The sequence below is a fragment of the Oncorhynchus keta genome, chromosome 4 (assembly GCF_023373465.1).
Source record: "Oncorhynchus keta strain PuntledgeMale-10-30-2019 chromosome 4, Oket_V2, whole genome shotgun sequence".
NCBI lineage: Eukaryota > Metazoa > Chordata > Actinopteri > Salmoniformes > Salmonidae > Oncorhynchus > Oncorhynchus keta.
Window position 1 is genome coordinate 55,148,497 of NC_068424.1, and position 25,366 is coordinate 55,173,862.

The window sequence follows — 25,366 nt, forward strand, 5'->3', positions numbered from 1 at the left end:
CTCTGGAAAGTTGCCCGATGCCGCGTTCATATTATAGTCGGAACTAGGAAATCCCACTTTCTGAACGCGAACTATACCTACAACCAGTTAGCATGTCGGACATTCCGAGTTTCTTAATTCCGACTTGTACAGGAACGCCGCACGAGTTTCGGACTTGGAATTCGGAGTAGGTTGACTGTTCAAAACAGTTTTTCTCAGTCGGAGCTCGTTTCTCATGAGTTCTCAGTCTTGAACACGGTCGGAGATTTTTGCTAATAACATAGGATACTGAAGGCATTCGCGTCGACGCACTTGTGTCTTTATAGTGGTTGTACATTCAATTTCAAGTGTGGTTCACTTTTCCCATGCAAGGTAAAAACATTCACAGCTAAACATCGGTTGCTGCCATGAAAAACAATACAATTTGCGCCCATGTCGAGTCATATGTAACATATCGAACACACATATTCATCCATTTCACAGATGAGTCAGTGCAATGAATGCAAAATGATTTGCTTCTCGCAAAGTAAAAAAAAAATACAAATGTGCCTCACCCTAATAATTTGGTCTATTTTCAACAAAGCGGTATTGTAAACGCATAACGTTAGTAGTTGTGGTGCTTGTCTTGCACATGCAAATTCGGCACACACAACATTCTAGAATAGAAATGTGTTATTTGACGTGTCAAATTAAAATCTTATTTAATGCATCAAATAGTGTTATGGCGTGTATCTTTTTTGACACGCAAAGACCCAAACGGCGTTCAATGTGCCTCACACTAATCATTTGGTCTATTTTCACCTCTTAATTTCACCTACTGTTCTAATTTGGTGCACAAATAGCATATAACCTGTTTCAGAGAAAAGTCATCATCGAATATTGTAAGATGTTTCATTTTCTGTTTATATGCCCCATTTATTTATCCTATGGTTCTGGCTGGTACAGGGAGTTCACCGAGAACGGCCCATGTTCTGAATTCTGTCGCTGTACATTTCAAAGTGCTGAACAACTAGTTATATTGACAATTCCGTAGTTGCTTATCTGCTTGATAAATACTTGATAATACTTGATACTACATTTTCAGTAGAAACCAAATATGTGTATGCAAGTATGTCATATCAGATGTTTTTTTTTAAAGGCAGTAAATGAGGCTGAAAACTGTTTCGCTGCCAGACAAGGCTCCGCTGAATGCCAGGTGTGGCATTGGTAAGGTGTTGGGACAGCTTTATGTAGGCCCTAACAGTTTGTGGGCATCGTTTGCCACCGTTGTAGTGCAATTCATGTATTGTTTAGTGTTGTGTAGGGGCTTTGCTGGCATGCATCCCACTTTTTTTCCTCCCACCAAGATTTACATGCTAAAATCGCCACTGTATATATTGTAATGAAACCGCAGGAAGCAGGTCTCGAACCCTCAACCTTCTAGTCCAAAATCCAGCGCGCTATCGACTGCTGCAAAAGCATACTCGAGCAGCAGAGTCGAAAGCCGCGCTTATAAACCCAGGGTCGTGACAATATATATATTTTTTCTCACACTGCACTACCGGCACCACTTTAGCCTATTTTCGGAGTCCGTCGTCAAAGTCATGCCATTTCCCCCCGTACAGGAAGAGGGAGACGTTGCAATAAGGGTCTACTCATTTCAGCATTTTACGTCTCCCTCTTCCTGTACGGGTTGAAAGGTGAACAAATTGAAATCGCAGCTGCAGCAGCGTTTGTAAATATTATTGAAGCTACGCAAAGGTAGGTTATTTGTGTGTGTCACATCATGCAGCTTTTATTGATGATACAATTAGAAATATTCTATTGAATAACATGACTTGTCTCTCCACGCACAGCAAGTTAACGTTACCTTACCATATCGGCTAGCTTGCTAGTACAGATGCTAACCAACACGCCTTGTCGGTATCTGCTTACTGTTAGGTAGGTAGCTAAAGGGTGTGATGCGGAACTTGAGGTTGCTGAAGAGCCTTCGTTGCTCGGAGCTGCAGGGCCCGGGCACGCCGCAATGTTTCTCTGTTCGGACAGACACCCGTACGGTGCTCATCGCTTCAGAATACTCCGTCACCGAGTTGGACCCACGAGCTGGCCAGGTACTGAAACACATAGCAGTGTTCTTCAATCATGGTCCTGGAGTCCCACCGGGTAAAGTTTTTTGTACCAGCCCATCACGAACGCACTGTATTCAACTATTAATCTCCCCATCATGTTCAGGTGATGAATGAGGTGTCGTTGACAGCTGAGCGCTACCTTCCAGAGGATGGCAGTGGGACAGTTGTTGGTATCCAGGACTTACCAGACCAGGAGTCTGTGTGTGTTGCTACAGCCACTGGTGATGTCATCCTCTACAACCTCAGCACTAACCAGGTATCAACACTGTAGAAATAACCCTGTTTATTGAAATTACAAAAGATGAACACTGTTACTCATAGCAGGTTTGTACTGCCTTTGTTTTCGTGTGTGTGTGTGTCCATTTTAGTTGGAGTGTGTGGGCAGTGTGAACAGTGGTCTAACAGCCATGAGCTGGAGCCCCGACCAGGAGCTGGTCACTCTCACCACTGGTCAGTATATCAACCACATTCACTTATGGTCTATTGTTCATGGGGTCTATCATGAGCCATCAGAAGTAATGTTCTTTCCTTCCTTTTCTTTCCTTTTCTTGATACTTTTCAGGTCAGGACACCATTATCATGATGACCAAAAACTTTGAACCCATCATAGAGGTTGGGATCCATCAGGATGACTTTGGAGAGGGTAGGACAGATTTTATTTTTCAAGAGACCCAAAGTTTCTTTACATACACAAGATAATCAGCAGGATAAAAACCTATAAAAGTACACCAAACATGATGACAGACTAACCATGGAGAACACCAAACATGATGACAGACTAACCATGGAGAACACCAAACATGATGACAGACTAACCATGGAGAACACTAAACATGATGACAGACTAACCATGGAGAACACCAAACATGATGACAGACTAACCATGGAGAACACCAAACATGATGACAGACTAACCATGGAGAACACTAAACATGATGACAGACTAACCATGGAGAACACTAAACATGATGACAGACTAACCATGGAGAACACCAAACATGATGACAGACTAACCATGGAGAACACCAAACATGATGACAGACTAACCATGGAGAACACCAAACATGATGACAGACTAACCATGGAGAACACCAAACATGATGACAGACTAACCATGGAGAACACCAAACATGATGACAGACTAACCATGGAGAACACCAAACATGATGACAGACTAACCATGGAGAACACCAAACATGATGACAGACTAACCATGGAGAACACCAAACATGATGACAGACTAACCATGGAGAACACCAAACATGATGACAGACTAACCATGGAGAACATGATGACAGACCAAACATGATGACAGACTAACCATGGAGAACACCAAACATGATGACAGACTAACCATGGAGAACACCAAACATGATGACAGACTAACCATGGAGAACACCAAACATGATGACAGACTAACCATGGAGAACACCAAACATGATGACAGACTAACCATGACTAACCATGGAGAACACCAAACATGATGACAGACTAACCATGGAGAACACCAAACATGATGACAGACTAACCATGGAGAACACCAAACATGATGACAGACTAACCATGGAGAACACCAAACATGATGACAGACTAACCATGGAGAACACCAAACATGATGACAGACTAACCATGGAGAACACCAAACATGATGACAGACAGACTAACCATGGAGAACACCAAACATGATGACAGACTAACCATGGAGAACACCAAACATGATGACAGACTAACCATGGAGAACACCAAACATGATGACAGACTAACCATGGAGAACACCAAACATGATGACAGACTAACCATGGAGACTAACCATGGAGAACACCAAACATGACAGACTAACCATGGAGAACACCAAACATGATGACAGACTAACCATGGAGAACACCAAACATGATGACAGACTAACCATGGAGAACACCAAACATGATGACAGACTAACCATGGAGAACACCAAACATTATGACAGACTAACCAGGGAGAACACTAAACATGATGACAGACTAACCCGGGAGAACACGAAACATGATGACAGACTAACCATGGAGAATACTAAACATGATGACAGACTAACCATGGAGAACACCAAACATGATGACAGACTAACCAGGGAGAACACTAAACATGATGACAGACTAACCCGGGAGAACACGAAACATGATGACAGACTAACCAGGGGAGAGCACTAGAGATGATGACAGACTAACAGGGAAGTGAACTAGACGGAGGATAAAAGCCTGTGTGAAGAGGTGTGTCTTTAGTGTGGACTTGAATATGTGTAACACTATAGCTTCCGTCCCTCTCCTCGCCCCTACCTGGGCTCGAACCAGGGACCCTCTGCACACATCAACAACTGACACCCACGAAGCATCGTTACCCATCGCTCCACAAAAGCCGTGGTCCCTGCAGAGCAAGGGAAACAACTACTTCAAGGTCTCAGAGCGAGTGACGTCACCGATTTGAAACGCTATTAGTGCGCACCCCCGCTAACTAGCTAGCCATTTGACATCGGTTACATATGGATTGTGAGGTTCTGACATGGAGAGAGAGGGAGTTCCAGAGTTGGGGGGTGCTAAGAGCACCTAAAATTGGAAGATGGGATCCTAATGTAAATATTCCTGTGTATGTACTCTATGCCTTTGTTTGACTGACATACTTTTTATGTGTTTTAGGGAAGTTTATTACAGTGGGCTGGGGGAAGAAAGAGACCCAGTTCCATGGCTCAGAGGGCAAGCACGCTGCCCAGAAGAAGACCATAGTAAGGAATATGATTCACCTTTCATCCTAATAGCAGTTGAACACTATTTAATGAAGGTCTCACTGTCTCGCCCCTCTCTGTGACAGGAGGTGCAGCCAGCCATGTCCTGGGACGACCGCAGGCCGAGGGTGACGTGGAGAGGAGATGGCCAGCTCTTCGCTGTGAGCTCTGTTTGCCCCCAGACTGGTGAGAATCAGTGTTTTTCACAAACTCTGTGTGAAGTGAAACAACTACTGTAAAAATAGAAATACTGTAGATTGTGCTGGTATCACATGCATTGCATATGTGTGATGTTTCAGGTGCCAGAAAGGTCAGAGTGTGGAACAGAGAGTGTGTCTTGCAGTCAACAAGTGAAACCGTCAACGGTCTGGAGCAGTCACTGTGTTGGAAGTAAGATCTCTGTGGAGAATCATTCAACATCTTTGACCACCTTGTTGTATTATGGTTTAGGGAACTTAAATACAATGCATACCACAACATGGTTTGCATGTGAACCTTATGGAACCAATGCCTTGTTTCAGACCGTCAGGTAGTTTGATAGCGGCCACCCAGCGTCATCCTAACAAGCACAGTGTGGTGTTTATGGAGAAGAATGGGCTCCTACACGGGGACTTCACCTTGCCCTTTGGAAAAGAACAGGTCAAGGTCGGTCACTCAAATACTCTGCACGAAACCTGGGCGATAAGGACAAAAATCCATATTGCGATACATTTCCTGAATTGATGCAATAATGATAAATAGAACGATAGGTTTATAACATAAATGGTCTCCACAGTTTTTAAAATATTTGTTATTACTATTAAAACTACTGCTACTGCTTTGAATGTTGTAGCTTTCAATTGTCCCATTTAACAACTAACCATATTAGCAAACTTATTTAATTTCAAACTTCACATTTCGCTAGTATAGACCCCCACAGTGGTGGTGTCATAATACGCATAAAACCTAGTGGTCAAATAGTTTTCCCACCATTCATTTTTCCCATAGAGGATTTTAGAAACGCTTAAAGTAAGGGCTGTGTTTAGTTTCGCCTGACCCTGGTGTGATGTTTTGATAACCATGTACATCTCTCTTGGACAAGGTGACTTTTCTCAATATATTCGGCTCGATTTACTCTCAGATTTGAAAATGCTGTTTAGCCTCAAAAGTAAGACAACGTGCAAAACTACAAAATCTGTAAGCTCCTGCAGGTCATCTCCATGTGAGACCTTTGCAAACAGGTCTAGTGTCAATTTAAAACTTGCAGAAGACAGTTCACAGAATTGTCAATTTTTAAGAAATGTAGCCAATTTATTCATTACTATATGTAGCTAACGTTAGATAGTTAATCCAAAGATTCCTACCTTTGCCTCGATTCGGCAGCCTCGTCCAGATCATGGTATTTGTGGTTCTTTATGATGGTCACATTAGCAGCTAATTAGCATTTCATTTTTGGGGGGTAAATACAGGCAAAATATATTGATAAAAGTCACCTTGTCCGAGAGAGATTTACGTGGTTATGAAAACATCACGCTAGGGTAAACCCTACACGGGACACAGGGGATTTTAGAAACACTCAAAATAAGGGCTACGGGGAAACATTTATGGGGGGTAATTATTGGAACCATTTCCCTGTTTGACCACTAGGTTTTATGGGTATTATTACTCATACTGTGATACTCGATACCTGTGGTAATGAACGATATCAGCAGTGCCTGCAATAAGTGGTCGGTGTCGATGAATTTTGGTTTATCGTCCCAGCTCTACTCAACACACTGATCTAGGATCAGTCTAGCATTTTGCTCCCAATGGTTCAGGTTAGGATTTGGGGAGGGAGGCTGATCTGAGATCTGTGTGACTGTTTCAGGTGAAGGCACTGCTGTGGAACAGCGACTCTACTGTGTTGGCTGTGTGGCTAGAGGACATGACACGAGAAGAGGGGGGCCAAGTCAACACGTACAGTAAGATCTCTACCCATTACTCCCAGCATTATTTCATACATTTATAATATGGGTTAATCAGTATCTTTCAGTCAATGTGTTGCCTTTTTATCAAGCAGATTTTTTTTAAATGTAAAAGAATACTTTGGGATTTCGGCGATGAGGCCATGCATCTACTTACCCAGAGTCAGGTGAACTCATAGATACTATTTTCATGTCATTATGTTTTGTGTGGACCCCAGGAAGATTAGCTGCTGCTTTTGCAACATAGCTAATGGGTATCCTAATTAAATACCAAATTTCTCTGTGTCCAGTATGAAGGAAGTTTGAGGTAGTTTTGAGAGCCAATGCTAACTCGTGTTAGCGCAATGGCCGAAAGTCTACGGGTACCTACTAGCATACTAACAGATACCCATAGACTTCCAGTCATTGCGCTAATGCTAGTTAACGATTGCGCTAGTTAGCAACTTACTTCATACCGGACACAGAGCTATACAAATGGTATCCACAAGTTCATCTGACTCTGGGGAAGTAGATAAGGGGCCTCATTGCCAAAATCCTGAAGTATCCCTTTAACTGATCTGGTGTGACATCCAGCATGTATATATTTTTTTTTTACCCCTGCCTCAATCCCTATCCTTCTCCCTCCCCCAGTTCAGCTGTGGACAGTAGGTAACTACCACTGGTACCTGAAGCAGAGCCTATACTTTGGCAGCGACCCCCAGAGGGCGCCAGCCGACGTGAGCTGGGATCCTGAGAGGCCCCTGGGGCTGCACCTGGTGACCCGAGGCTGGGCTTGCCTGACCTACGACTGGGGCTGGAGCACTGACCGCAGCCATGGGGAGGACGGGCAGGACAACGCTAACGTGGCTGTGATCGATGGAGGTGAGTCAGATAGGGTCCCTATCTGACCTTCTTCCAATATCTTTGAAATGCATCCTATCCGTCTGCATTCATGGAGGTGATCACTAATTTATAAGTGAGCAGATAGGTTAAAATATGTTTGCCCCTCCCACTGCTTTCGCTAATCTTAATCAAGTATTTCAAAGTATAGTGTTTGTGTGACTGTTTCTCTGTGTAGACAAGGTCCTAGTGTCGACATTTCGTCAGTGTGTGGTGCCCCCACCCATGTGTGCCTACGAGCTCCAGCTGCCTGCCCCTGTCAACCTGGTGACCTTCCACCGCCAGCCCCAGAGAACCAATGAGCTGGCAGCACTCACCGCCGACGGACACATCCTAGTCTATGGTCAAGGTGGGCCACCAGAAGCTTTGAGCATCTGCCCTCTCCTTTCTAATTGATCAGCCATCACTCTTCTCTCCACCCCTACTCTCTTGATGCATACACTGAGTATACCAAACATTAGGAACACCTTCATAATATTGAGTTGCCCCCCACACCTTTTCCCTCAGAATAGCCTCAGTTCACCGGGGCATGGACTCTACAAGGTGTCAAAAGCGTAGGGATGCTGGCCAATGTTGACTCCAATTCTTCCCACAGTTGTGTCAAGTTGGCTGGATGTTCTTTGAGTGGTGGACAGCTCTTGATACACACGGGAAACTGTTGCGCATGAAAAACCCAGCAGCATTGCAGTTCTTGACACAAAGCGGTGCGCCTGGAACCTACTACCATACCCCGTTCAAAGGCACTGAAATCTTTTGTCTTGCCCATTCACCCTCTGAATGGCACACATACACAATTCTTGTCTCAAGGCAGATGAATTGTTCTTTAACCTGTCTCCTCCCCTTTATATACACTTATTTGAAGTGGATTTAACAGGTGACATCAATAAGGGATCATAGCTTTCACCTGGTCAGTCTATGTCATGGAAAGAGCAGGTGTTCTTAATGTTTTGTACACTCAGTGTATATCTCTCTGACCTCTTTCCTCTTCCTTTTCATCTCTTTCCCCACTCACACGGTGCTGTTAATTAATTGTTAAGACAGGTACTGGGTACATAAATCCCAGCTACTTTTGTGTTTAATTCTGTTGTCTGTTCAGGTACTGGGGACCAGAGTGACACTACTGCCAGAGTGGGAGGATTCCGATCTATCACACACGCTCCTCAGTTAAAGACTACCTACAGGTACAATCTGGACAGTCATTCCAAAACTTTTTCATTTATGGCCCTCACGCTAAAGTTGTATTGCGCCCTAACATTGTGGCTGTATTGGGTGCAGGGTTTTGTTGGATCAGGAGATGCCCCTGGCTCTGCGTCTTCTGCTGTGGCTGAGGGGGGATGTGTTTCTGGGGGTGGGGGGCAGTGTAGATGGGCCGTCCCAGTCCACACTGCTTATCCTGGGACCCTCGGAGGCCCAGAGCCCCCAGTCAACCCTGGAGATCAAGTAAGAAAGAACAATAAATCACGACAACGCTGCTTTTGACATACTGTCAGAATGTTCCCCTAACTGTTTGTATCCCCAGGTCACGTGTGGAGGTTGAAGGTCACGTTATCAGCATGTGTCACAGCTCCAATACGGGCACAGTGGCCCTGCAGCTGGAGGACGGCCAGATCAGGAAGTTCCTCTGGGGTAAGTGACAACTACTTCCTGGGCTATGAGAATATTGTTTGTAGACTTGCTTGTGGAATTGAGCCAGCTATCATGAGATGTTTTCTATGCCTCCAGCATGAGCAACCTTGTATATGTCCCCAGATTCCCTGAAGCCTAGTGTGGTGGGCTGGCAGGACACGACAGGCTACAGCATCAACTTCCCAGATCCCTGTGTGCAGACGGCCCTCTGTACTATAGAAAAGGTAAGGGTATAGTCCAACTGAATACTGCTGTCGCCGAAAATCACTTACTATTATTTGTTGATTTGATAATATTGATTGTGCCAAAAGTACCTACCTCCTGGTCTCAAATCTAGGGGATTTCTTGTAATGTCAACAGGAGCATCTGCTGGGGCTTACAGACCGATCTCACCTGTTTGTTGACGACACAGAGGTATGTCTGTTGTTTTACCTTGGTGATTCAGCACAAAGGCAGAGTTACCATTATGATTGATGTAAACACACTTATTGCTTAAATGTAGCTGCTTGGCAGCCACATGTAATGCAAAGCCAGGTCATATTAATTAGAAACAGTTAGCTTTATTGACCAATCTGGTTGTGTCACTGCCTCCCTCTGTTCTTCTTCCACAGGTGGCCTCCAACGTCTCCTCCTTTGTGGTCTACGATGACTTCCTGCTACTCACCACACACTCGCACACATGCCGCTGCCTCCGACTCGGCACACTCACTGTCAAAGGGCTGCAGGTGGCCTTGGCTGCAGACGGAGGTCAGAATGACCAGAATGACGAGACTCTCCGCAGGGTGGAAAGGGGCTCCAGAATCGTCACTGTGGTCCCCCAGGACACCAGGCTCATCCTGCAGGTCTGAACTGTTCTGTCCGTCATAAGAACAGATTGCAATCCCAGATTATTTTTCATTGTCGATTACCCATATTGTTTGGCACTGCATCCCTGGTCGTGTTGATGGTGAGTATGACACGTGCGTGTCTGCAGATGCCTCGCGGTAACCTGGAGACCATCCACCATCGAGCGCTGGTATTGGCTCAGCTCAGAAAGTGTCTGGACAGTCAGAAGTTCCGAGAGGCCTTTGAGTGCATGAGGAAGCTGCGGATCAACCTCAACCTGATTTACGACCACAACCCCAAGGTTAGTAAGCCACCCATTCACTTCTCCTTCACCTTAACCTGTCTGACCTTCTGGTGTGGAATGGCACATACAAATTAGATATCACAAAAACGGTTGTGTTAAATCTCAAATGTGTCTACTCTAGCCAACAGTTTGCAGATGCAGTGCGGGTAGGCTAGTCTACATGAGGTTATTATTGATGAGGGAGAGAATATTTTTATTTGTCAAATGGCAGTCCAGCATCGATCATCCTGCCACCAAATTAAGACCCTCAGTATTTAATGGAGAGGCGCATCAAGCTCATCGCCTTGCACTTTCACCACCCTGTGAAGTTCATGATCATTTATTTCGTCTGTAGCCTAATAACTTGTATGCTTTCCGGAGTCGTAGTTGGAGGACCACACACCATATCATCGCGTGACTGCAAGTTTACTTCTATATGATGTTCTTCTCTGGCAGGTGTTTTTAGAGAGCGTGGAGACCTTCCTGAGACAGCTAGACTCTATCAACCACATCAACCTTTTCCTCACAGAGCTCAAGTAATAACCATTTTTATTTTACAACAATAACAAACAACAGCAATTTTGTAATGTATAGGACATTTTAATGTGGAAGTTTTTTCTTTTTTGATTTTACAGAGAGGAAGATACCACTACGACAATGTACCCATACCCTTCGAATGCTACAGGCCAGTCAGCACCTGGGGCTTGTGGGAAAAAGGTTGACATTGTTTGTGATGCGCTACGCTGCACCATGGAATCTATGGACCAACACAAGTGAGTGCGCTCTTGATACAGGTTATTCTTTTTGTCAATGAAAACCAATACAATTTGATTTGTATAGTCACTATTCACAGAACATTTTAACTAGCATTGTACTCAAATCGTGTTTCCTTTACGCTTCGTTTTGAGTGTAATATTGTCATTATCACCCACAGGTACTGCCTGTCTATCTTGACGTCACACGTGAAGAAGACTGTTCCTGAGCTGGAGGTTGCCCTGCAGAAAGTCCACGAGCTTCGAGGTAAAAAAACGATCACAAGCAGATCAGCAAGAGCAATACGAAATTGTTAACAAGATATCTGAAAATCCATGTGTTTGTGTGTATTTGTAGTGAACCCACCCGGTGCAGCCAACGCGGTGAGTGCGGAGGAGGCTCTGAAGTACCTGTTGTTCCTAGTCAATGTCAACGAGCTGTATGAACACTCTCTGGGCACCTACGACTTTGACTTGGTCCTCATGGTAGCTGAGAAGTCCCAAAAGGTCAGTGACCGAATGGTACTGCAGGTAAACCGTACTTAATAGTTACCCTGATGAAGCCATTTGCTGCAGAAACTTTGAGGGACGATCACTGCAAATGGAGAAACGGCTGCTACTTTAATTTATTTTCATGGGTATTAAAGATGAATTATCTGTTGCCCTCCCAAACATTCAAGGACCCCAAAGAGTACCTTCCCTTCCTGAATATGCTGAAGACTCTAGAGCCCAACTACCAGCGCTACACCATCGACAAACACCTAAAGAGATACAGGAAGGCCCTGCACCACCTCAGCAAGTGTGGTGAGTGTGTCATGCAATAGCCCTCAGCATTTCATTAAGGGGACAATTACGTAATTGAAATGAATGACCTAGACTGGTGTGTTTTTTGTTGTTTTTGTACCAGGTGAGGAGCACTTCACAGAGGCCCTAAATCTGGTGAAGGACCAGAGGCTGTATAGTGAAGCCCTGGGGCTCTATCCAACAGACAGCCCTCAGTACAAGGTAATGCATTCTCACACATTACTAAATAAGTAGCCACACTGTGTGCTACTGTTATGTCTCTGACCTCCCAACCCTGACCTCTAACCCCTGACCTCTGTCTAGGCCTTGAGCTGTGCCTACGCTGAGTACCTGGTGGAGCAGCAGCAGGCGGAGCAGGCAGGGTTGTTGCTGTGGCGCTGCGGCGAGGCGGTCCGTGCCCTCCAGGCCTTCGTGGGCAGTGCCAGCTGGAGGAACGCCCTCTGTGTGGCAGAGCAGATCCCCCTTCCACCCGACCAGCTGGCACTGCTGGCTAGGGACCTGGCAGGTACTGTCCTACCGACATCCTGGCACTCAGCGCCACCACATGAAGTCTTAAAGTTGTGTTGTCGATTCAAAACGTATTGCTCATTTGGTTTCATATTTCCCCCTATTGTTTCAGAGAAACTGATAGAGCTCCGAAGATATACGGAGGCAGCCATATTGTTGGAGCAGTATGCTAAAGACTGTGAGGAGGCCATCTCGGCTCTGATCACAGGTGCAGTCTGGGAAGAAGCACTTCGACTGGTGAGTTACCAAGATGGCCTCCATCGTACAACATGCTCTACAAACTCCTCCCAAGACAAAATTACATTGTCTTTTGTCTGTTCTAGGTGTATTTGTACAACAGACAAGACATAATTGAAACAAACCTCAAACCAGCTCTCTTGGAAGGTAAAACCCACATTTTTCATTGGTGAATTTAAATGCTCTTCATGATAGTGCTAATGATGTTTCAGTGTGCAATATATTTGCTATTTGTGATCTTTATGGCACCAAATGTATATACAGTGCCTTGCGAAAGTATTCGGCCCCCTTGAACTTTGCGACCTTTTGCCACATTTCAGGCTTCAAACATAGATATAAAACTGTATTTTTGTTGTGAAGAATCAACAAGTGGGACACAATCATGAAGTGGAACGACATTTATTGGATATTTCAAACTTTTTTATCAAACACTGAAAAATTGGCCGAGCAAAATTATTTAGCCCCTTTACTTTCAGTGCAGCAAACTCTCTCCAGAAGTTCAGTGAGGATCTCTGAATGATCCAATGTTGACCTAAATGACTAATGATGATAAATACAATCCACCTGTGTGTAATCAAGTCTCCGTATAAATGCACCTGCACTGTGATAGTCTCAGAGGTCCGTTAAAAGCGCAGAGAGCATCATGAAGAACAAGGAACACACCAGGCAGGTCCGAGATACTGTTGTGAAGAAGTTTAAAGCCGGATTTGGATACAAAAAGATTTCCCAAGCTTTAAACATCCCAAGGAGCACTGTGCAAGCGATAATATTGAAATGGAAGGAGTATCAGACTACTGCAAATCTACCAAGACCTGGCCGTCCCTCTAAACTTTCAGCTCATACAAGGAGAAGACTGATCAGAGATGCAGCCAAGAGGCCCATGATCACTCTGGATGAACTGCAGAGTTCTACAGCTGAGGTGGGAGACTCTGTCCATAGGACAACAATCAGTTGTATATTGCACAATTCTGGCCTTTATGGAAGAGTGGCAAGAAGAAAGCCCTTTCTTAAAGATATCCATAATGAATGTTGTTTAAAGTTTGCCACATGCCACCTGGGAGACACACCAAACATGTGGAAGAAGGTGCTCTGGTCAGATGAAACCAAAATTGAACTTTTTGGCAACAATGCAGAACGTTATGTTTGGCGTAAAAGCAACACAGCTCATCACCCTGAACACACCATCCCCACTGTCAAACATGGTGGTGGCAGCATCATGGTTTGGGCCTGCTTTTCTTCAGCAAGGACAGGGAAGATGGTTAAAATTGATGGGAAGATGGATGGAGCCAAATACAGGACCATTCTGGAAGAAAACCTGATGGAGTCTGCAAAAGACCTGAGACTGGGACGGAGATTTGTCTTCCAACAAGACAATGATCCAAAACATAAAGCAAAATCTACAATGGAATGGTTCAAAAATAAACATATCCAGGTGTTAGAATGGCCAAGTCAAAGTCCAGACCTGAATCCAATCGAGAATCTGTGGAAAGAACTGAACTGCTGTTCACAAATGCTCTCCATCCAACCTCACTGAGCTCGAGCTGTTTTGCAAGGAGGAATGGGAAAAAATGTCAGTCTCTCGATGTGTAAAACTGATAGACATACCCCAAGCGACTTACAGCTGTAATCGCAGCAAAAGGTGGCGCTACAAAGTATTCATTTAAGGGGGCTGAATAATTTTGCACGCCCAATTTTTCAGTTTTTGATAAAAAAGTTTGAAATATCCAATAAATGTCGTTCCACTTGATGATTGTGTCCCACTTGTTGTTGATTCTTCACAAAAAAATACAGTTTTATATCTTTATGTTTGAAGCCTGAAATGTGGCAAAAGGTCGCAAAGTTCAAGGGGGCCGAATACTTTCAAGGCACTGTACATTGGTTTTATGAACACTGTTTTCTTAAGCATGTAGTTCTCAGACCTCCTACCTGGAAGCTCAGAGGGCGATGTTCATTCGTCACAAAACCCGTCTGGCCGTGGTACGGGAGCTTAAGGAAAAGGCCAGGCTGGAGTTACTGGGTAAACCAGCATTACTTACACAAATATCATTTTTGTAATAGCTTAAGGGGCTTTGAGAATGGGCTTGTCCATGTTATACTGACATGCCTCCCTCTCTTTGTTTCCCTTTCTCTCCCTTGTTCTGTCTCCCCCTCTCATTCAAGATGAGGATGTCCCAGACTGTCCAGAGGCAGAGCTCTACTCAGAGGCCAGTAGTGTGATGTCCGGCAGCCGTGCCGGCTCCAAGTACTCGCATAGTAACTCCCGCATCTCCTCGTGAGTCAGCCTTTTACACATCTCTATGACTTACATGAAATACCTAGTGGGGGTGGATGTGGGGTTGGGACTTGATAGTAAGATGTCGTTAGTCTCAGTATGAGATAGGAACTAACCTCTGTCTCTTAGGAGGTCGTCTAAGAATCGCCGGAAGGCTGAGCGCAAGAAGCTGAGTCTGAAGGAAGGGACCCCCCTAGAAGACATGGCTCTGCTGCACGCCTTGGCAGAGATCATCCACTCTGTGGACAAGATGAGAGGTAGGAGACGCACGTTCTTGTTGATAGGTAGGGTAATGTGGGCAGGTCCTGTGTGATTGACAGTGTTATGCTCTGCCCCTGTAGAGGAGGTGCACAGCCTGCTGAAGGGCCTAATGCTGTTCCAGTTTGACGGACAGGCGGGGAGGCTGCAACAGGCCTATGGGGAGGCTCTCCAGATGATTGAGGTGGCCCTTCCTGAGGTGTGGCAGGAGGGTCTTCAGCAGAGTCAGGCTCCGGTGAGAGACACACACACACACACACACACACACACACACACACACACACACACACACACACACACAGGCTTGTTCTTAGGAGTTCATTTAACCTGTGTTTTAATTTTGTTCTCCAGATTACCGGTCCTAACTCCACAGCCAACAGCATCATGGCTTCATTTCAACAGCCAAGACCCTCATCAACCCAAGGTCCATTTTACTAGTATTATCCTATTTATTACTATTGAACATACACAATTTACTCATTTGTTTAGTAATATTAGGTGCTAAAATCAAATGTTCGTATTCCCTTTTTAGTTTATTAATATAGTATACACGTTTCCTCTTTGCAGATTCAGAGACTCCCCCACCCCCAAAGATGAGAAATGGTGTCAAGTGGAAGCTGAGTATTTTGAAGTAGCTTTTTGTCATCACTGTTTCCTTCTTGTTTCTTCTTTTAACTGTAAAGCTATCTTATCACGTAACCTGTTAATAAAGATGTATACTGGATTTTCTTGTAACTCTTGTAAAGCATGATCAACAGAGCTGTCAAATGTTCTCACAATATAATGACGGTAATGGATATGGAATTATTAATACTGTCAGAGATATGTAAACGGCAGGCAGTAAGTTCATAGTTCAATTTAGTTCATTTACTGTTTCATTTGCCAACCTTAAAGTCACATTGATAAGTAGCTTTCAGAAACATTTTCGATAAATGACAAAGGGCCCTTTCTCCTCATAGTCTTTCCTCCGAATCCAAAGTGACTGGAAAGAGGACAGGGAGGCAAGAATTGAACCTCCAAGCCACACAGTGTTTTGACGCTCCTGGGATGCCACAATGGTAGTCCCACCACATGGTGCTATCTGGTTGAGCTCGCTCTGCAGCCGTTCAGGAAGACCACTGAACATTGTGGAGCCACCACATATTAGGATATTCTGTAGCATGTCACTCTTCAATCTGATGTCACATTTATTGATACAGTTCATAACCATAATAGGAAGTCCTGGCTCAAGGGATCCAATCAGATTTGGTTGGAATAGCACCTCTGGACAAAGAGAGCGCTCATTTCCCAATGAGATATAATTCCCATCTGGAAGCTTGTATTGCACCATGTCACAAACTCTTAATTCAATGTCTATATCAGGGGCTACATAGCAACATTTTGCCTTGATGTCATCCATTAGGCCCAATTTGTCAAAAGAGAACCCTTTTCCAGACTCCTGCAGTAACTTCTGCAAGTAAAGGTCAAGGCTTCGTCCTGCATATTCTGCACGACAGGTGTAACTTGGCATGTAGTGGCCGTCATCAATGGGAACTGCGTAAGAGCATCCATGCCCGCATTCCAAAACCAGTCCGCTAGTTCTGCCATAGGAATACATGGATAAAACGGACTGGTTTTCAATAAACATTGCTGGAGTGCTGAAGCTCTCGAACATGATTTCGGCGAGTTTTTCTCTGTTGGTGGTCGGACTAAGAGGAGGGTCACTCAAAAGCACGGCGTGCTCCTCGCTTGGGATACCCAGCGTTTTGAACGAGTATTCCCACAGTCTCTCCATTGCATCCCATTCTGTTACTATGCCGTTATGCACCGGGCTGACGTGGGATATGTCTAGTGTTTCTAGAATTTCCCTCCCCACATAGCCGTGCTTGTAATCCAAGGGGCTTTTGCGCGCCAAACCCACAACACTGGGAATTACACAGGTGGGCGCATCTGCCCCAGCAAACCCAGTTTTCAGGTATCCTGTACCGATATCGATGACTACCGCCTTGGTGCACTTCACGATACCCCTTGCCTTTGGACTCGACTCCTCTTCATCAAGCTCTGTTTTCGGTTTAGATGATTTGGATGTCTTCTTCAGTTTAGGGTTATCCGGAGAGGTGTTTTTTGACTTCGAAGACTTTTTCTTTTCCTGACTGTTCCCTTCATTCACTCTGATCAATTTTGCGACTTTTGCAGGACCCTCACTTGGAAGAATGGGATCCACAAAAGTGTCGTTATCCATATTTTTACTTCATGGTGTAGGCCATAACTGTAACATGCAAAACCCAAAAGCGCTACATCCCGAACTATGTCCCGACAGTTTTGAAGCGCCAGGGTGATGCGCATTCAATCACTGAGTTACCTTTGTGACGTAATTGATCGTAGTAATAGTAAACGTAATTTGGAATGCATATGTACGGAACAGTCAGAAACGAGAAGAGTAGCTGCAGATCGCTAATCTGGGTACCAGTCTTTTTAGCTCATATTCCACCCCTTGCCAGAGACTGGCCTTTTGGCAATCTAAACGTTCAATATGCAAACGGATTTACGGCGCAGTTGCTGTTTGGTAGTTGGAAACAACATTCATATGTTCCATGACAATGTTATGGAACAACAATGCCCTAGTCAAAAGAATCCTAAAGGATTAGCGATTTTTTCCAATCGAATCCTATAGGGTTTTGTGTCCCCTGTCCCCTCCCTATTGGACTACATTCTTTTTTTCCTATTGGGATTCAAAAGTAATCAGATTGGTTCCTATAGGTTTGGTAGAATTTTGTCACCCCATTCAGATTCCTATTATGACTTATTTTTCTTCCTAATTGAACCAATTCAATTATCATTATTTACAGTACAATGCAACAACATTAATTACATGTTCGTTTGGTCGGAAAAAACAGTTCTATATTAATATGATACAATAAATATGTGGAAATGACAATCTCACTGGAGTCATTGCAAATCAATACCGAAACTTGTGTAGCTACCTGGAGCCGGCAAACGGATTTAATAAATAGCATTTAACTTCAGTTTATTGTTGTTACAGTTTTGTGTTATTATGGTATTATTGAGGGCAATGTTTAGTTAATTAAATTGGAAGTTATTAATTGTGATCATGGTCACAGCTCTATCGCAATTGACGATCAGATAAAATGCATTAGATTGACGGTAAATCAGTCAGTCAGATTAGGCAACAGGTTTTAAAAAAACACACTGGCTGTTGTTGACAAGCATATTCAGTTCATATCTATATTATGTGATTCAGTGATTGAAATGACGACCCCATCAGTAGCCTATTCCAGTAGGCTATTGGGTAACACAAGCACTTACCATTTATGTTGCATAAATTAGTCTGTCAATTTGAACTAAACAAGCTGCTAAATCCTTCATTTTGCATTGGCTACTGAAATTAGATGTAGGCTAGGTCTAGCTGGTGCTATAGGCTACCTGCATCTAGCTAAACAAACCATGGCAGTTGAATTACAATCATAAACCCAGATTTTACTGAGATTTTAGTGAATAGTCAAACGAGTTCACTCCCAGACAGTCCTAGCAAAATTATTTCTTGAGAAATTGCTCTTTGCTAAGAATCTATTTTTGTTTCTCTTTGACCATTTTTAATTGAAAATAATCACAGTAATACCCTTTATTGACTTTACAGTGTGTAGAGCCCAGAATGTATTTTTTTTCGAGCCCAGTCCCATTTTAACCACGTTCTTGCCAGGATGAGCCTTTTATATCTCCTGTCTCCTGGCAAGTGTAGGAGTGGGCCAATGTGGGTGGATGTCTATTTTAATAAATCAATTGACTATACACCATCACAAAGAAATCTATTATACATTTGTTTTAGGCAGGTCCTAAGAAACCATTTAGGCTATAAAACTAGTCAAATGTATTTTCAAACGAATAGAATGGCATATTTTGAGTTTGTTACTGGTCTGTCAACACACATTGTGCCCTATGTTATAGTGCGCTAAGAATATAATGAAATATAAAATACAAATATGTTCCCAGCACGACATGCCGAGATATAAAACGTGATATTTTGAAACCGAGCCCACCCAAGGCAAGCCCGTGCTATTTTGATCCACGTTTTTGATCTATTTTCTACCCTCTTGCCTTGTTAGGGAGCTGGCATAGGGTCTTTACATTGAGAGTATCTTCGTCATGATACCCATAGAAAATAATATCAATCCAAATTGGCAACAGCATTAAGTCTCGTGTTCATACTTCAAACTCCGCAGGATTTTGGAGTTGCCGGCGATCGAGCAAAAGATAATAGGCCTACACTTAATTTAGGCTACATTATTGCATGCTAAATGTTTCTGATCAGTAACAGATGAACTATACCACCTCCACGAGCCCGGGTATGGTCGTGGGGACGGTTTAAAGGTATAATGTTACACCCAGCCAGAGATCTAAACAAATATACAGATGGAGTTTCAAACAATATGACAAGACGAGTCACAGGCTTTTGGTTGGGAGTGGGAGTGGGCCTAGGCTACTAAACGACTGCAAGTGAAGAGCAAAATAACCCACTCGTTAAATTACGTAACATGCTGGCAAAATGTTCTGTTCGGTGTTGATAAATGAGCCATCTAGACAAGATTACATTTCTACAGCCTGATTAGCCTAACCAATAGCAAACAGAGATTCAGTGAAAAGAAGAGTCGGACATTGATTTATCAAGACCCCACGCTTGTCTCAAAGCAGCATGAAACGGTTGATCACACGTGGGTAAACTATTGCTTCAATCATATAACATCTGGATGCCTTTGGGAGTTTCAGTAAGCAACCATTTTCCTTCAATTGCATAAGCCTACTTTATTCCAGTGCATATGGTGGGCTATGTGAAGATATGTGAGTAGTGACATGCCTTGCAAAGTTGAGAATTTCCAGGATGATTGTAGTAACAGGCGGTGTCTAGCAATGCTATGCTTTTAAACACATATGCAATTCTACTCACTTTGCCATAGGGCAGAGAAAAATGCAGTTTTACAAAATAATTTCTAAATATACCCATTTTGCCATGCGGTAGAGAGAGCCTTTTGCAGTTTTATACAATTTTTCTGCATTTCTACACATTTTGTAATGACTTGATATGAGTGAGAATGAATAACAAAATCAATGGGGCCCCTGGAGACGTACCCTGTTGGTATTTGGCCATGATTACTAAGACTAACTACCAATCTAATCACCAACAGCAGACATGGCTAATTGAGTGACTAATATAAGATAACTACTGATGCACAACCAAATTTCACCCGGCGAATTCTATTCTCTCTCAATAGTAAGTTGAGACTCCGACTGAGGCCCCCTAGCGACCGCTTACATCTAGAACCGGCCCTGCACAGTTTGCAATCATGCAGTAAACATTCCATCTGAGGACATGAATCATGTTATGTTTAGAAGTTCTATTGATAATCATTAAAAATGTTTGATTGCATGTAAATTAAGAGTTGTATTGGGTTTAACAACTGTTCACAGCCTCTGCTTGTCAGGAAACAAAGAAAACACATACCTGATCAAATATCTTTAATGGGACAGACAAGAAATAGTACATGACAATCCATACGTAATAGCAATAACACATGCATTTCACATCTAGGAACACACAGCAACACATGAAAAGGTATATCAGATCAGGGATACAAAAATCAACATGAGTCATTCACCAGAGAAAAATGAAAGCCCTTTCCATTTCTTGCTGTGCAGTAACACAAGCAATTGTTGACCTGACTGACAAATGAGGCAAAATACCCAACCAGATGTTATTGGAAGAAAAAAAAATCTATAAAAAAAATATTTACATAAAGTTAAAGTTTATTAAAAAAAGCCCATGCCTGCACTCCCATTACCCCAGTGTTTCCCATAGCTACACTTTCTCTGAGGCGTGGCACAGGTGCCCCAAAACAGCAACACATACTGCCAATTTGAATAAATTGGAGCCCAAAACATTTTAGTCTGAACAAAAAGAGCTAGATGGGAGTCACTACCTGGCCCGCCTAAAGTGATGGTAGAGGAAACACTGCAGCATCCCATGGGAAAAGCAGCTGGCATGCTGATGAAGGGGGCTTGTGGGGTTAAGGTATACGCTCAGGGTTTCCAGAGCTTGAGTAGGCCGTCCTCACTGTACGTGGAGATTAGGTTCTGATGGGGGTGGTGGGCGATGCCAATCACATCCTTCTCATGGACCTGGGATGGGGGAGACGAGAGTTTATGATGAGACAAAAGTCTAATACAAACTTTAGGCCAGAGGGTAGGCAACTAGATGATCGGAGGCCGGAACATAAATATAATTGGTACACTGCAAATTGACCCAGTCCCTCCAAAAAGCCTTTGGGAGTGCCCCCCCTAAAGATCTCTGGGCTGCCTGCTGCCGACTCCTGCTTTAGGCTATAGTTCAATGTAATTGTGCCAGGATTGGCTAACAGAAATTTTGATTTACGTGCATAATCCTGACTAAATTCACAACTCCTATTTTTATCATTGAGAAATGAGTTTTAACCAGGCTTGGGGTTGATCGTTTTTAATTCACATGATTTGGAATAAACATACTGTTAGGGTTCTCTCCAGCTTGCCGGTGACTGTGCTGAAGCAGTAGAGCACAAAGTCCTCTCCTACACAGTATATCCACTCGCCACGTGGAGATAGTGTACAGCAGACAAAGTCTCCTCCCTCCCTCTTACCAGAGCTGAAACTTCTCACAATCTGGAGGACAAAAGGGGAATAAGGTCATACCAATATAATTTTTTTAAATATTCAAAATTAATAGTTCATATTCATTTTTAAAAATGAAAAGTGACCGTAAGTGGTCAAGTTAGGTCCTGACCTGGCCCTGCATGTTCATGATGACAACAGTGTTGGAGCGGTTGCACACCACAAAGTGCTCTGGGTTCTTGGGCAGAAGGATGACGTTGTTGACTGTGATGTCGGTGCCGGCCGAGGTGCCCAGGGACTTGAAGGTGTTAGTGCATTCTGTGGTCTTCATGTTCCACACCTGACAGGAGATTCACACAAGTGTTAATCAAAATCCATCAACATATATTCAGCTGGAAATGCAGGTACACAGGACATACCATGAATTGGACAATCTGGTAAGGGGTGGAGACAAGTCAAAATACAGTATCTGATGCAAATACCTTTTTTATTTATTATGGGACTGTTGGCTTCTAGCAGCCTTTTGCAGAGTGGGGGTTCATACCTTCACAGTGCCGTCAGAGGAAGCGCTGATGATATGGTGGCCGTCAGGTGTGAATGTTGCTTCATTAACAAATGAGGAGTGTCCTCGGAACTCTTTCAGCGACTTGCCCGACTTCAATCCGTGAACCCTGTGGAACGCAAAAACATAAGTTATGGTTCCTTGGTGACGACTGTTCTATAGGCAGGAAAAACAAAGAGAAACCATGAGAGAAAGAGGGCTTTATGTGTGCAGGTCACCTGATGGTCTGGTCGAAGGAAGCACTGAGCAGCTGGCTGCTGTCCTTGCAGAAACTGAGGCACGTGACACCTTTACTGTGGGCGCGCTCAAAGCGCCGCAAGCACTGACCACTCTGGATCTTCCACACCTGTCAGAGGAGAAACGAGGTAGCGAAGGTAGTGTGAGTATCCACTCAACCCAAAGCAAGAGTTTGAACATTAAAAAGTTAAGGGGAAAGTGACATTCCTAGTGCCAGTAGAGACCTTTATTTTGCCGTCCTGGGCCCCTGTGGCCAGCATCTCTGTGTCCCTACTGAAGCACATACACAGCACTGCATCGTCCATCATCATGAAGTTATCCTGCGCCTGGTACTTGAGATCCTATCACACACACACACACACACACACACACATTTGATAAGGTCATCTTATTAAAACTCTACCAAGGCAGTAAAAGGGTATTTCGAAAACTTCATGAATTGAAATCAAGTGTATTTCCCAAATCAGAGTATCAATTGGTGTTAGATCACACACGCACCTTTCTGATTTTGCCAGTGGTGAAGTTCCAGACCTCGATAAAACCATCCACTGATCCTGTGACTAAGTACTGACCATCAGGGGAGAAGCGGGAACACTCCACGTGGGACTTCTGCCCAAACTAGTAAGAATAACACTGCATTATGATGACACCCAAGCAGAACTCCTTGTTCTTGTTCATGCATTGTGTTTTTATACATAATTTAATAAAAATGTTACATAACCAAGCCAGTACCATTGAGATACAATAATCTAAGTTGAAAAAAAGACACGGCCAAGGGCAAGCATCAAAACCATCCTTACTAATAAACACTGGGAATAGCATAGCTGGACATACAGTACCTTGATGTGTCTAGTGAGCTGTGTGGGGAAGCGCTCCTCCTCCACGTCCTTCACGGCTGCCTTGCCCCTGAACAGGTCAATGGTCATACCTGGGGGCAGGAGACCCTGGTGCTGTTGCCATTTTAGGGACTGAGAGACAGAGATGGTGGTTAAAATACTAATCTGCATAATATTATCCTGGTCATAGATCAGACTATGTGCTGAATTAAAATGAAAAGACCATATATTCCAGGTGTATAGGAACATGTCACCCACCTGTCCCAGCAAGGCCATGAGACGGGAGGGGGGCACCACGCTGACCTCCCCGGCCAGGGCCTGGGCGATGGCCACCCGTCGTTTCTCCTTACTGCTGCCATCTGGGTAGGCCTGGAGGACACAGAGGGAGGAGAGCACACAGACACTGAGCAATGACACAAACACAAGACCGCAGGAACTCTGAAAAACCCATAACAAAACAAACCAGTCATTTCTGAGTGGCAACAGAACAAATAGTGTTTTGACTTCGTCAGTTGTCTATAGGACATTTATTAATGCTATTTTTCAGGAGAACACAGGTGAAGGTTATTTTTGGTGTTCAATTAAAGATGTTCAGGCATACAATAGAGGCACAGACATAACCAGACAACCTGGAAATAATTTATACTCAGTTATATCTCCCCTATACACGGAGGGAACTCACCTCTCTGGGGTCAAAGTAGGAGCGAGCCAGCAGGTTCTCCAGGTGAATGTACCTCTCTGGTTGCGTCTGCTTCAGCATGATCATGGGGTCTGTTTGCCTTAGCAAAGACCTGGCTGCTCCCAACTCTCTCAACTCAATGAGCTCCAACACCACCTAGGAGGGCACACAAACGCACTTTACAAAAAAACAATGAAATAGCAGAAGAGCTAGCTAGAAAATAACGTTCTGGTGCATACGAATTCCAAATACAACACGACAACTTTTTACCTGTTCATACAAGTCTATCAAAGTCTTGTCAGGGAGCTTGAGGGACTGAATAGCTTGCAGTACAGTATCCCAATGACCACTGTTGATGTCTGCCACGAAACTCTCGATACTGTCCACAGTGTTCAAAGACACCGTGGTCTCTTCCTGTAAGGTGGTCAATGTCCGGTGCAGATTGTTCTCTTTCAGGTACTGCATTATCAGACGAATCACGCTGCAAAACCACGGTACACTCCATAAAGGCATGTCATATTTTGACGCAAGACAAGTTCTATCTAATCGTGTTCGCTTGCAAGCCAGTTAGCTCATTTAGGCGTTCTGACAGGCTAACGTTAGTATTAGTTAGCTAAGACTATATAGCTATATTAAAAAGATCACTGGTGGGTACAAAAACAATGAAACATAGCTAGCTAGCAGGCAAGTTATGTTAGCTTAGGTAGCTAACGTTTACTGGATACAAGCTGCTTGCAGGTTGAGGTAGGCCTCAACTGAGTTTAGACCTGCCACGTGAACCATAATAAATAACCAAAACATTCAGCCATTTACAGTTGTGCAAATATGAATAGCTATAATACTTACTCGGCTGATTCCACCTCCAAAGACATGACTAAATCACCAAAAAGTAGATCGCTGTGAGTAGAGAAATCAGCGCAAAGGCAAACTAGGAACGAACAGTCGTTGAAGTGGGCGGAGTTTCCAGCAGTAGTAGACTAGAAATATATTTTCAAAATAAAAGTAGATTCACGTCAATAACGTCTGTAGTCGACTACATGCATCAACCAATGCTTGTGTGTGACGCCATCGTCTTTCGACTGATAGATTGCTATGTCATATGATGTAGTTAGCTGACACGTAAAATACCTATCCGGTTTTTGTAAGATCTGGTGGGCGGCAGCAACGCCTGGGCAGCAGGGGAACATG

General features: G+C 43.8%; 3 protein-coding genes across 4 annotated transcripts; 1 reads left to right on the forward strand and 2 right to left on the reverse strand.

The window, feature by feature from the left end:
• The first annotated feature begins 197 nt into the window (after positions 1–197).
• LOC118378678 (elongator complex protein 1-like) lies at positions 198–15,952 on the forward strand. 2 transcript variants are annotated; one of them, XM_035765670.2, is made up of 34 exons: positions 198–351; positions 1,900–2,069; positions 2,191–2,343; positions 2,456–2,537; positions 2,650–2,730; positions 4,757–4,842; positions 4,929–5,028; positions 5,142–5,232; positions 5,364–5,487; positions 6,689–6,782; positions 7,416–7,646; positions 7,843–8,013; positions 8,761–8,845; positions 8,940–9,104; positions 9,184–9,290; positions 9,414–9,514; positions 9,651–9,704; positions 9,902–10,132; positions 10,264–10,416; positions 10,855–10,934; positions 11,034–11,171; positions 11,333–11,418; positions 11,509–11,657; positions 11,831–11,954; positions 12,058–12,155; positions 12,258–12,459; positions 12,574–12,698; positions 12,785–12,845; positions 14,602–14,715; positions 14,859–14,970; positions 15,100–15,227; positions 15,312–15,463; positions 15,580–15,652; positions 15,796–15,952. In XM_035765670.2, exons 2-34 carry the CDS (start codon positions 1,920–1,922, stop codon positions 15,861–15,863), a joined length of 3,969 nt encoding a protein of 1,322 aa, XP_035621563.1. In that variant the 5' UTR covers positions 198–351; positions 1,900–1,919; the 3' UTR covers positions 15,864–15,952. The 2 variants fall into 2 exon arrangements, with proteins under 2 accessions (XP_035621563.1, XP_035621557.1); XM_035765664.2 differs by lacking the exon at positions 198–351 and adding an exon at positions 1,548–1,719.
• A 118-nt stretch (positions 15,953–16,070) lies between these two features.
• LOC118378738 (actin-like protein 7A) lies at positions 16,071–18,164 on the reverse strand. The gene has a single exon (XM_035765724.2). It carries the CDS (start codon positions 17,447–17,449, stop codon positions 16,142–16,144), a length of 1,308 nt encoding a protein of 435 aa, XP_035621617.1. The 5' UTR covers positions 17,450–18,164; the 3' UTR covers positions 16,071–16,141.
• A 2,560-nt stretch (positions 18,165–20,724) lies between these two features.
• LOC118378747 (WD40 repeat-containing protein SMU1) lies at positions 20,725–25,180 on the reverse strand. The gene is made up of 12 exons (XM_035765734.1): positions 25,025–25,180; positions 24,449–24,659; positions 24,182–24,334; positions 23,758–23,868; positions 23,503–23,631; positions 23,162–23,281; positions 22,888–23,004; positions 22,645–22,772; positions 22,409–22,535; positions 22,037–22,204; positions 21,763–21,915; positions 20,725–21,399 (listed from the first exon to the last, which is right to left on the reverse strand). Exons 1-12 carry the CDS (start codon positions 25,048–25,050, stop codon positions 21,301–21,303), a joined length of 1,542 nt encoding a protein of 513 aa, XP_035621627.1. The 5' UTR covers positions 25,051–25,180; the 3' UTR covers positions 20,725–21,300.
• Between the last annotated feature and the right edge of the window lie 186 nt (positions 25,181–25,366).